The sequence below is a fragment of the Ixodes scapularis genome, unplaced genomic scaffold (assembly GCF_016920785.2).
Source record: "Ixodes scapularis isolate PalLabHiFi unplaced genomic scaffold, ASM1692078v2 PGA_scaffold2__306_contigs__length_199485367, whole genome shotgun sequence".
NCBI classification, from domain to species: Eukaryota; Metazoa; Arthropoda; class Arachnida; order Ixodida; family Ixodidae; genus Ixodes; species Ixodes scapularis.
Genome location: NW_024609857.1, coordinates 6,730,462 through 6,742,553, shown reverse-complemented (window position 1 = coordinate 6,742,553; position 12,092 = coordinate 6,730,462). Strand labels below are relative to the sequence as shown.

Genomic DNA, 12,092 nt, shown 5'->3' with positions numbered 1-12,092 from the left:
ATTGTTGGCAAATATTCTTCAAGGAATCATCACTTCAGAAATAATCACGCGCAAAGGCAAAAATGCTCACAACACTCTGGTGTGATGGCAACAAAGCCGAAAAAACTAATAGCATTTGCATTAGCATATATTTACAAAGAAAATAGTTAAAAACTTTATACTTTCAAAATAAGGTACAAAAAGCACATTTTCAGCACTGAATTTCATCCGTCGATAGCTCAGTTGGTAGAGCGGTGGACTGTAGATGAGTACTTGCTGACATCCATAGGTCGCTGGTTCGAATCCGGCTCGACGGAGTGATTTTTTTCCTTTTTTGTATGACGTTATGAATGTAAGGTTCTCCCACCCAATACAACACATCATGGAGACAATGACATTCCATGCAGAGCGACTCGCTTAAGCTTTACCCTAAAGTTGCCTCTGCCTTTTATTCTCTTATTTAATAACCCACCCAGGGTAGTTCTTTTTATATGCAAATAAAATATTAATGTTGTTATTATTATTATTATTATTATTATTATTATTATTATTATTATTACCAGTTTCATTTGGAACTTTAGTTGGGTGGTTACGAAGCTTTGGGGGTCGTATGTTGACTGGAAGTTCAATTTAGGAACAAAGTAATATGGACCAAGTTACGCAAAATGGTAAACCCAATTGAACTACACAGATTAATATGCATATATATGTGGCTCATGAGGCCATGTATATATTCAAAATACCATATAACTAACCAGCTGATCTGGCGGAAACAAAACAAAAACTGAGAGCATCACAGTACAGCATCATCAGGGACAGTAATTACCCTCTCCCTCCCCCTCCCCCAACCAAAAGAAGAAAAAAAAGAAAGAGAGAAGGGAATTTATTGGTATCTTCGGGAAACAAAGTGCTGATAGGTCATCAGTGTGTGATGATTTGGAGTCAGGGCACCGGTCTTGCCTCTCTGCACGTAGACTTGGTAGATGTCCCGCGAAGAGCGCGGCACCATGGGAGGGCTCACTTCGTACACCGAGTCTATGGGGAATGCACTCTGCCGGATCCTGACAAGAGAACAGCACGAGATTACTCGCAGCACAGGAAAAGTTGGATACCTTTAGTGAGAAGAAACATGGGGTGATTCAAGGAAAGGCTACACAAAGACTGCACTAAGAGAAAAACGAGAGAGAAACTGGACAGGAAGTAACAAATTCACTTGGCAGGCAAATTATCTCTAGTGAACTTGCGGGGGAAAAAGGAAGTGCTGAGAACTCGCACCTCCTTTATACGTGTAAATTTAAGTATATATGTGACACTATTATATCCACATGGCCAACCAGTACTGGACCGGCGAGATCAGGTTTCTGAAGTAATATTTTCTTTACCACCGGTTGCCATGTTGTGTGACGTGATGGGTTGTTCAGAGTCCTACGTTTATGTTTTGCCTTTACTATGCCTCATACAAGAACACCACCTGATTTCTCGACTTTCGCGCAAGCCCAAAAGCGCAGTTGTCTTGTTCATAATTGACAATGTTGTAAACTTTTTTTTTTTTTTCAGTCTTATTTATTTATATTTAAATATAATAGCAAAAAATCTATGAACCACATTTTAATTAGATTTCCTAAAACAAAGTGTTATGAAGCAGAGCTATGGATTCAGCCAATAATATTTAAAAAGCATAAAAAAAAAAAAAAACTGCAGCTTATAGTTGATTGACTTCCGAATGTCACCAAAATTTGAGCTCAAAGACATAAAGTGTTAACTGTGGAGCAGTGGGTGGCTTCACAGACACCTATACTATCGATCCAAAGCTATGCAGGATACCTTTATTTTAGTTGAGATCACCGCAACCTACCCAACATTCTAAAATGTTTTGACGCAAAACTTGGTGCTTCACTGATTTCTCATTCCTTCCTACTGTAGACCGTATCAAGACGAAAAACGGAACACAACCGATGCCAATAAACATTCTTTTTAAGAAGAAATTAACCAAGAAATATAATACCATAGTTAGAAAATGCCACTTCATAACGGTCATGTGCCACACACTTAGACCATCCGAATCAATCAAAATCTTTGAATCAGGACCATTACATACAGCTGGAACGATTTCTTTGGTGAGGCGATGCTGCTGGCATCACTCTTGCAGGTCATTCCAGACAACTTCCCCAAGCTTACAAATCTGCAAAAGGAAGAAATACCAAAATAAAAAGTGTGAAAAGCTTGAATGGAGCAGCGTGGATATACAGCCACTCTCACAGGCACGCAAGAAAGAAACAGACTCAAGGCCCATTCACACTCTTGCGACCTCTTAGAACTGGGTGCCTTGAAACCTCTTACAACGAGAGGAGACACTGGCGCCATCTATTGGGTAGCAGTGTAAACTTGGCGGTCCGGCATATTTTTTATTTCATACGCGCATTATTCTATCTTTCACTATCCTATCTTTCTTGGCTCGAAAAGCTTTTGTCAACGTTATAAACGAGCCTTTCTTATAGGTACAGTATTACACACATTTGACCTCGGAAATCCTGCAAAACCTTCGCTCTTGTGAAATGCAGTTCCAGGGTCACCGCATAGATGGCGGCAGAATGCCAGTGTGTTCCCTCGTCCTAAAAAGTTTTAAGAGGTTCCAAAAGGCCTCCTCTCTCTCGGTCGTACTCACTTGCAAGAGTGTGAACGGGCCTTCACAGCGCTGACTACAACTCAGTGATATATTTCTTCTTCCTCAAATCGTCATCTCCTTCTCCTTCGCCGTTAAAGAGAACATTTTAAATTTTTAAACACCGGATACAAAATAGCCAATAAACATTAATAAATCAATATTAAATAAATAAATAAGAAAAACCTAAGAAATAAAGATTAAAAAAAAAAACTTTTTTAAACAAAAATAAAAATTAAGAAAAAAAAAATTTAACGAAAATTACCCATCACTATTGGTACTTTGATGTTATCTCGAGATAATCCAATTCTTTCTTTGATAAAGCTAAGGATGGGACACTGACGGATTGCTTGTCCAACCTGGCTATTTTTTCAGTTTCAATAATTTCTAGTGTCAGCTGATTACCAGTTTCTCAAGCCTACTGAGCACCCCAGTCCCGGCAGTAGATGCCTAGGTTACCTGAGATTACTCTGTTTAGTGTTTATCTTATAATGATGTTCTTGTAACCGGTCATTCAGACACCTCCCAGTCATTCAGACACCCCTTCAGAGCACGGAACAAAACGTGTGTGATGCTGTTTTATACAACCTAAGGTTCTATCGGAGGATGAATTGACTTTTTTAGATAAACTAAAGAGCTTGTATGGAGCACAGAACACTATGTTGATGTTTATGGTTTATGCGGTTGCCTATCTTTTTAAGACCACGAGAAATATGGTGAATATAAGGCACAACTGCTGGCCTTTGGTTTCGGTCCCTTTTCTTACATTGGGTTAAATCTGGATTTTTAATTTTCTGAAGGAGTTTTTCTGCGACAGATATTAATAAGTGAATAGGGTACCCCACTGATAGTAGCCTAGCTGTCTACGCGTCAAAGCTAGTTTGTACAGTATGCGGGCACGACTTTTTGCTGGAATTTGTTAGGCATAGGTGAACTACGCCCCTCTTAACTAACTTGGAGTGCACCGATTGATAATGGAGGAGTGGCTTTTTCCCTCTCGGAGCGTAGGACCAACACATGAGATGAGATATAAAAAAACGTCTGAGGTCTAAGAACCTTAGGGACTCTTCAACCGGAAGCTCATGGGTTATGTCCAAAGGATCCAAACAGTTTTTAAAAATCGAGAGGATATTGGATACGGTACTTGAAATGTCGTTTCCATCAAGGGCCAAGAAAATAAAAAAAAATCATCTACATAGCGAAACACTTTCACAACTTTTTGAAGTGTCAAAACACCGGTGTAGGATTTTGTCTTGATGTGCTAAGTATAGGTCACTAAGACGAGGCACAATACAGGAAACAACGCAAACACCTTTTGTTTGCCGATAGATGTTTCAATTCCACAGGGTGAAAGTAGATTTTGGGGAGACTGTAAGCAATTCAAGAAAGCCACTTTGGGACATTCCTGAAGCATTTTGGAAAGCGATAATATCGAAAGAGTCAATGCAGGTTTGAATGCACATTACTAAACGTCGTTCTTGGGGTATAGCATAATACAAGTCCTTGATGTCAATGGAGAAGGCCTTAAAGTCCTTGTTGTTGTGTTCAATTAAGAGCCTTATGACTTCATGTGAGTTGTTTAACAAGAAAGGGTCGTCAACTGTTAGCCAATTAAGCTTCTCTTGTAAAAATAAGGCGACAAACTTCTGCCGAGTCCCTCATTTTGAAAAACTCCTCACTGACTGCCGAAGTCATTTTAATTTAGCTTTAGGTTTGCTCATTGGCATTTAGCTTTAGCATTTCATGCTAAAAGAAAAAAAAAAGACAAGCACAAATTGTAGCAGTAAATGCAAATGTGCCTTACCTTTTGTAAACGGTCAAGTCCTTAGTAGAAGGTTCATGAATCTCTCTGCCATATGTCTGTTGCATTGTCTGGAACACAGACTATAAAGAAGAGACCATGAAAACTGTAGCATTCAGATGGCTTCTGCACTGTTCAAACACAAAAACACTGAAGGAACACTCTTTTTGTCTCTAATGGACCCTAACTACCCAAGTGGTGCTGTTTTGTTTTATTGGGTATATGTTTACATTCATTCTAAAAGTTGTTGTTCACCTTTCCTTCAGGGTTATGTTGCAACAATATGAAGGTGCCAATGTAATGGTTAATGAGCCGGTCAGAGCATTGTACTACGTCCTCACCGTGGCCTGTCAGTTTTTATCTGCGAGCCGGGCAATTTGCTTGGCGCAAATCATCACAGCGACGCCACACGACCTGACGTCCCATTAAGACCATAATATGTCAGCATGGCTTCACTTAAGGGGGCACATGGGTCCTTGGAGCCAAAAACGTCCTAAAACTGTATTCTTTTGAAAATGGCGATGGCTGTTGTTCTTCTGAATTTACCAGGCTTCTAATTTTGTGGGTGAATATTTGGGCAATAAATCAACTAATAATGTCTATGCGGGCTGAATGTGAGTTGAAGTTGACTCTAAAACATTGCTTTCACAAGACACAATTTTTGGACTCGTGAAAAATTTGCAAGAGGGATATCTCAGCATCCAGAGCAGATAGAAATATAACCTTTCTTGAAATGTGTAGCTAAATGAGTGAAGCATACAATGTTGAGAGCAGATTTTCTAATAAAAGTCTAGAATATTTTCTATTTGATCTTTTGTTTTATTACTTGTTAGCCATGTATTGAGCACCGAACTTGAATGTGTGGTAAAATCACTAATAGTGGATTTATCTTAAAAGCACTTCCAACATTGTATGCTCTACACTTTCTAGTATCTAGCTGTGTGTTAAAAAGGATATTTTGTTGAGCCGTTTTTTTCCTATCGTTCCTCCAAACAAAGGCAGGCAAGTTTTAATTACCATGAGGACAATTCTCCTGACTGAGAAAACGACCAGATATATGAAATCAGCACAAAAAGCTGAACAAGCTTATGCAGTTTCAATGGGTTTGGTCACAGAATAAGAAAAAAAGCTCCGAGATTAGTTTTCCCCCTTAAGCTGGCATGACCTGATGCATGTCACGTGGTCAGCTGACCCATAGTAGCACCAACCCTGCTAAATCTAGGAGAACGTAGCTCACTAAACTCGGCTGATGACTGCGTGGTAGACATGTGTGAATAGTGGACTTTACGAGTTCAAAGCGAATTCAAAACGAATAGCAGTTTTGTTTAAATATTTTCAAAACAAATATCGACTATAGTTTCTCCGAGCCTTTCACTACTGCTGCAAATCCCAGCTGAACTCATAAAGGTTGTTTCGAAGCTTCCACTTGTCCATTTAGTCAAGCTAGTTTTAATCTAACTCTATTTATGAACTGTGACCTTAGAAACACCAATGCCTACATTGGGACGGCAAGTAAACGAGATTCAACGTAAAACTAAAGGTGTAGAGACGTGTAGACGTGTAGACGTGTAGACGTCCAGGTATACCTAATTAAGGGTACTTATAAATCTCGCTATATATGCAAATATCCTTTCGACAATCTTGAATAAAAAAAAAAGAAAACGACAATCACAAAAGATGAACAGGGCATCCCTGCCTAACATATACTCTCGCATAATGGCCACACATTAATTTTGAAGATTTTACTGTAATGCAGGTATCAACATTCATGAAGCTTTTGTTTCTTTTTAAATATACAAGGCACGCGGGTACGCCGTCCCGTTAAAGTGTGCTTTTCTCCTAAGCAAGCGAGCGCGTCGCTTCTCTGCAGTGCAGCGGTGTTCAGTAATGGGGCTAACGAGCCGTGATCAACACTTTAAAAAATACTAATATTGCAGTTCATCTTGAAGCAAATATTGAACAGCATATTACCCAAAACTACTATTAAAAAATTTCAGTATTCGCACAATCCTACGGCACAATATGGCTGCAGCTACGGTGACGGCAATGCGACGGCAGCAAGGGGGCTACACCAATTCTTACATTGTTTCCATTAAAAAGTATTCCACATTAGGAGTCGACAATTGCTTTCTACAAACTGTGCCACGCTCCGTGTGCACACTTACGCCACAGTTTTCCAAGAATCCAGGGACCAAAAGCAAAGAGGAGAAAGAAAGCGAGAGCAGCACGACCTCACCTCGAAGGTGATCGGTTTCTGGGAGCAGTCGTTGGAGGAGGACTCGTTGCTGTCGGGCGTCTGAGCGGTGTCGGGCTCCTCGTCGCTCGGCTCCATGCTGTCCGAGTCGCTGGCCCCGCTCGACGTCGACATGGCCGAGGAGATGCCGCTCACCGACGGGTTCGGCAGCTTGGCCGCCCCCACCGTCTCTCGGTGCTTGCCGGGGCGGATGCGCACTGAGAACGGGCTGTGGTCTGTCGCCGAGTTGGGCATGATGTCCCTGAGTGGCACGAGAGAAGGCCCTTACTACGCTGCGCGGCTTTATACGATGAGGCGTGGTAGCTAGAGTGACCGGACGCCCCTAGGGCAATAAAGGAAACTCCCACGGATAATTCGACAAATGCGAAGGAGCTGAGGGCATTTGAAAGAGACGCCCTACCGTGTCTGTGACTACTGTTTGCTCGCAAAGGAGCAAAAAGACTCACATTTTCGCTTTGTGTATTAAAACAACTCGTGAAAACCAGCGTTCAGTGCTCTCACGTAAACGTTTTACTCTTTTTTTTTTTTTTTCTCCCCTCTTTGGGCATTAACTGATATTAGGCAATCAAAAAGATTGAATGACTCGTTTCTTCAGTTCAAGCGCTACGGGATGTGGCACTCTAGGAACATTCGGCAACCCCTACCTCGGACTCTGTTTACAACAAGCAAGATGCCAAATGGCACTTTCAGAAAGTAGAAAGGGAGATGTAATGCAGCGAATGCAAATTTTTTCCGTGAGGGAGAAGGTGGCTAGCGTGCATAATGACTTGCTTTAGAAGTGTCGATCGAGTTTTGATTTTAGGGTGCCGACGTGAAGAATTTGTGCAGGCAAAACTGACCGTATCTTTAATCTTGTGTCAAAATATTGTAAATTAAAAATGCCATCCGATCATTTGGGAAATGTAGTGTGGTGCATCTGCCAGCCTTCACAATTTTTTTTTTTTCCTCGGGGGTGAACATTCTTGCTACTGACTCATTAACCTTTACCAAAATGGGTGTGACTCTCTCGACAATTGTACCTCCGAGCTTAAAACAGCAAATTTTCGGTGGTAGCCTTAAAACTTTTCCAGTGAAAAATGACTATGGAAAAAGAAACACCGAAAGCAGAAGCTTTCAGTGTTTCAAGCCTTATAATTATTACATCTTTGGCAGCACAAAGTTTTTGACACTAAAATCAAGCAGCCACATAAGTAAACAGTTTTTATAAATCAAAATGTTTGCTGCAACGAAAAAAAAAAAATACAAAGAGAAAAGAAAACAATCTTATCAGATACTTGGCTTGCCAAGTTGACAAGGACAGGCTCGCTTTTCAAAGCATAACCGCCCAAGAAAATGTGGACTCACTGCCTGAGGCTAAACGAGGAAGCATGCGCAACATCCAGTTTCAACCACACTTATTAGGTCTTTAACTGTAATGTGTCTTGCTGCGTCCCATGCCCTTATACCCGACTATTTCAGCCAGCTTTTAAATTTACTTCACATCAAGCTTTCTTAATCCCTATAGATAGCTACAGCACCCACAGTTCGTTGCCTAAAAAAAGCCACCCTTCTCAAGATGGTATGCTTTGCATATATTATTTTGAATGAGTCAGATTGCCCTGGAAGGGTATGAGCGTTCATTTAAAAACAACTGTTCGATAATTAACATTCGCTGCACTGCATACGATACAAGCAAGAACTTCAATAACAAACAGATATATCTGCTACTGGAATAGTAAACGAAACAAAGACACTACACAGCAAGGCTCAAGTAGAGGCAGATGCAAGACCAGGATTGCCTCAACAAACAGACAAGACCAAGCTCCACACAGAAACAATACAAGAAGACGTGCAAGGAAATAGGCGAAATTACGTAGACGAAACAAACACCGGGGCAACAAAGAATGAATGCAGGAACGATGAGACATCCCCAAAACAAAACATGTCCATGCTCACACAACGTTTCTGTCAAGTTTCGAACGACGTTTGAGAATTCTAAAATGGAAACAGAAATCTAATAGTTCATTAGCTCCTTCAGCCCCACCCTCCTCGAACTTCACTCGCATACGTAAACCGAAGTTTCAGTAAAGCTTATGAATGCAAATTATTTTGTTTTTATGGTACATTAAGCAGTAGTGGACATCCGGCATAATCCATGCAGTGTGAGCGTTAGTCAGCCCCCGGGTTAAAAGTTGATCAATTTTTTCTTTAGTCAGTTTCCTCATGCAGGCTCCACCGAGAAATAGGGGCCGTCATCTCGCATTCAGGCACTCTGGCTCTAGCAGAGCTCGTCAAATGACAGAGCTCCGCCTGTGCACCAGCATTCTACATTCCGTAATACAATGGGGGCCCCCAACCCTGTCAAACTCTCCTTCGGCGGCTTTTTGTCTGGCACACCCTCCAGCCGGCTTCTGGAAAAAGAAAGATTGGTTCATTCACCAACTTTGTGCCGACACGCTAAAAGCCTACTGCCGAGGGTCAACAACAAATGACAACGGTGATTACACCCGACGACAGCGCCACGCGTAGGAAAGTTGTTATTTGGACCTGTTGGTTTGTGGTTTTAAAATGTGTGAAAGCGCCCAAAACAACGAGGACGAAGACGAAGCAATACGAGCACGAGGCACTAGGATATGTTTTGGGGTCAGTCAATCTCGGTGCAATCATTTATGTACCGAGACTCACGCTGCGACGTCTGACGAGAACGCCACTGGACGTTGCTATGGTCACACGATACTTATGCCAGCCAACGAGAGCGAGATGTCGCCCGTGAGAAAGCCCTGCTGCTGCAGTAACGGCGACGTCATTAGGTCACGTGACTTATGATGACGCTGGGTCACGTGGTCACTAGGTCACATGACTTATGATGACATGTGACTTATGATGACGCTAGTGACGTCGTGGGTCGCATGAATAACGACGTTACTAGTCGTGCGGCCCGATGACATTCTCAGACATGTAACCTGAAGACATCTTTTCCATAGTTCCTTTCGCATCTTGCTTTCACATCTTACATTTTCACCGAGTCACAATCGCCAAAAATGTATTCTACGTCAAAACAATAATGCTGCAGCCCATAGATGCCTCTGACCCGAGAAATCATGAATGGGGCCCAGTATTGTCCTGGCGAGATTATCAAATGCGGAAGAAAAGCCTACTTTTTGTGGTCTCCTTAAATGACTCTTGTAAGCGAGATTACCTCTTAACAACCCCACTGTGATCCTGTGACTCAGAGAATCAAAGTCCTAACAGTTTGATCTAGCATATAAGTGATATAAAAAGGTTACTATTTTATGTATATGGGCAGATCAGCAAATAATATATCCTTAATAAGCTCTGAGGAATTAGGTGTAAAGAATGAGATGAATAACTTAATTCCTCAAGAGTCATTTTTAAAGTTTAACATGTGTAAATATCATCACAATCGATTTATGACAATTATTCTATAAAGATTATTACCATATTCATTATCAAATGTATACAACCCAATTAAAAATATACAATCTGCACCCCCTAAGAACTACCTTTAAATGCTCACTAGGCAGATTTGTCACATCAGTGATTCTTAAAATTTGTACCACTTGTGCCTTTTCTTTAAAGGGGCACTGACACCCCAAAGGTTCTATTTTTTTTTTGTCTAAGACGATGCAAGTTATAGTCATAGACACGCAAAAAAAAACGCATCGCGCAAAAAAAATGTTTCGCGCGCGCGCGCGCCTTTTTATTTTTGTTGTTTATATTTCCCGCGCTCACCTCCTTGCTTCTTTTGATCGGTGACGTCAAAAATCAGGAAATTAAAAAGCTTTGTAGGCGACATTTCTATACCATTTAATAACGGCAATCGTAAAACATGTTTTTTAACGCGATTGCAAACACACTACGGCCCCTCTTTTTGAAATACCAAAAATCAGATTTCGGTGTGATGTCGCTTCCTGGATTTGTATCCTCCCTCGGAAAACTTGGCGGCACTTGAGCAGAGGCTTATCGGCGATTCGGGGAAGAAACCGTTTTTTTCCCGTGCCGGCGCCGGTCACCTCCTCCTCGCTTCGGGTCGCCGTGGCTACGGCGGAGGTCCCAAAGAAAGTTGAGTCGCAGGAGACCGCAAAATTTGACTCGCTGCACTGGCGCGGATCACACGGGAACTTCAAATTTGGCATTTGGAAATTGTTTTTTTAATTGAGAAATACTAAATTCCCAAGTTTCAAATTTTGAGGGTAATGTCCCGGCATCGTTTTCAATCGTTTCGGATAGTAAAAAAGATATGATTTTGATGTGTCAGTGCCCCTTTAACACTATATAAGATTAATCTTCAGTTTGTAAAAGTGACCCCTACCAAAATATTAAGACAATGCTAATAAAGGGGTCTTGTTTGTTCCATAATGATGAATACTCACTCCTCACTTTGAATGTGAATTACATTTGGAGGACAAGAGATCCTAACTGCTCTGTTAACATAATGAGTAGGCACCAAAAAGAGTGCGTATGCTTAGCTTTAGTAGTTTATACAAACTGACTATTTCATGCTAAAATGATTTCACACATTGTGACAAAATGAGTTTGATGCACAATAAAGTAAACTGTGCTATCATTATAGTCTCTTTTCCCCAAAAACAAGTTGCCAATTAATATTAAAATAATCCAAGGTGGTACATACAACATGCTCCGTGTTGCATCAGCTTGGATTCTTTTTATATAATTTAGCAACTGAATTAGGAGTAGCCACAGATACTCCTAAAAAAAAAGGGGGGGCAGCTACAGTTACCTGAAATAAAATCTAATTAAGTTATGAAGCTTTTTACAATGTTATAAACAACAATTCCTCATAGATAATACATACATTTGATCTCCCAAATACCACAAAAACTTTGGTTTAGTGAAATGCAAGTCTAGGGTCACCTTATAGACGGTTCCAGCATGCCAGCGTTCTCTCTTGTCGTAAGAGATCAAAAGAACTTGGTCCTAATTAACAAAGCACAAGGCGGAGAACAGGTCTTCACAGTTATTTGTAAAAGTAACTATAAGTTATGCTCAAGATACTCTTTAAAAATGTCCCATTATGTCGCAGTGTGCTGCTATTGCCAATCAACACAATTTCCCATTCAGAAAAGATAATGGCACCGTCTTGTCTTGATTTCCTGAACGTTGATGTCGAGACAAAAACAAATGTGAATCTGTGCTCTTGTCAACTACAAGTTAGTCCAGAAATGCAAAGTTGCACATTACAGTTACTGAAATTTTCTTTTAACTAGGAGAAGTTTTCAGCAACAGAAATTGTAGCTTCTAATTAGTTAGCAACTTTACAGTTGATTCTACACCTACACCAACAAACACACTGCAAGACCGCTCAATTGAAGCGCATAATGTGGCCACGGGACTGACGAGGCACGAGAGGCGCTATTCCACGTCACAACATGCCG

At 40.9% G+C, this 12,092-nt stretch overlaps 1 protein-coding gene and 1 non-coding gene across 3 annotated transcripts in view; one reads left to right on the top strand and one right to left on the bottom strand.

Annotated features, from left to right (window-relative positions):
• The first annotated feature begins 207 nt into the window (after window positions 1-207).
• Window positions 208-296, top strand: Trnay-gua. The gene is given in 2 exon segments: window positions 208-244; window positions 261-296. It is a non-coding gene; the product is annotated as a tRNA-Tyr (tRNA).
• A 549-nt stretch (window positions 297-845) lies between these two features.
• The window catches only part of LOC115326377 (polyphosphoinositide phosphatase), a 33,455-nt gene continuing 22,208 nt past the window's right edge, over window positions 846-12,092 (bottom strand). The window contains exons 18-22 of one of the 2 annotated variants that reach the window (XM_040219101.2): window positions 9,033-9,086; window positions 6,679-6,937; window positions 4,446-4,525; window positions 2,078-2,161; window positions 846-1,040 (exon numbers count right to left, since the gene is read on the bottom strand). In XM_040219101.2, the coding sequence (XP_040075035.1) occupies window positions 863-1,040; window positions 2,078-2,161; window positions 4,446-4,525; window positions 6,679-6,937; window positions 9,033-9,086 (655 nt within the window). In that variant the 3' untranslated portion in view covers window positions 846-862. The remainder of the gene's footprint in view (window positions 1,041-2,077; window positions 2,162-4,445; window positions 4,526-6,678; window positions 6,938-9,032; window positions 9,087-12,092) is intronic. The other variant, XM_040219102.2, reaches the window with a different exon arrangement.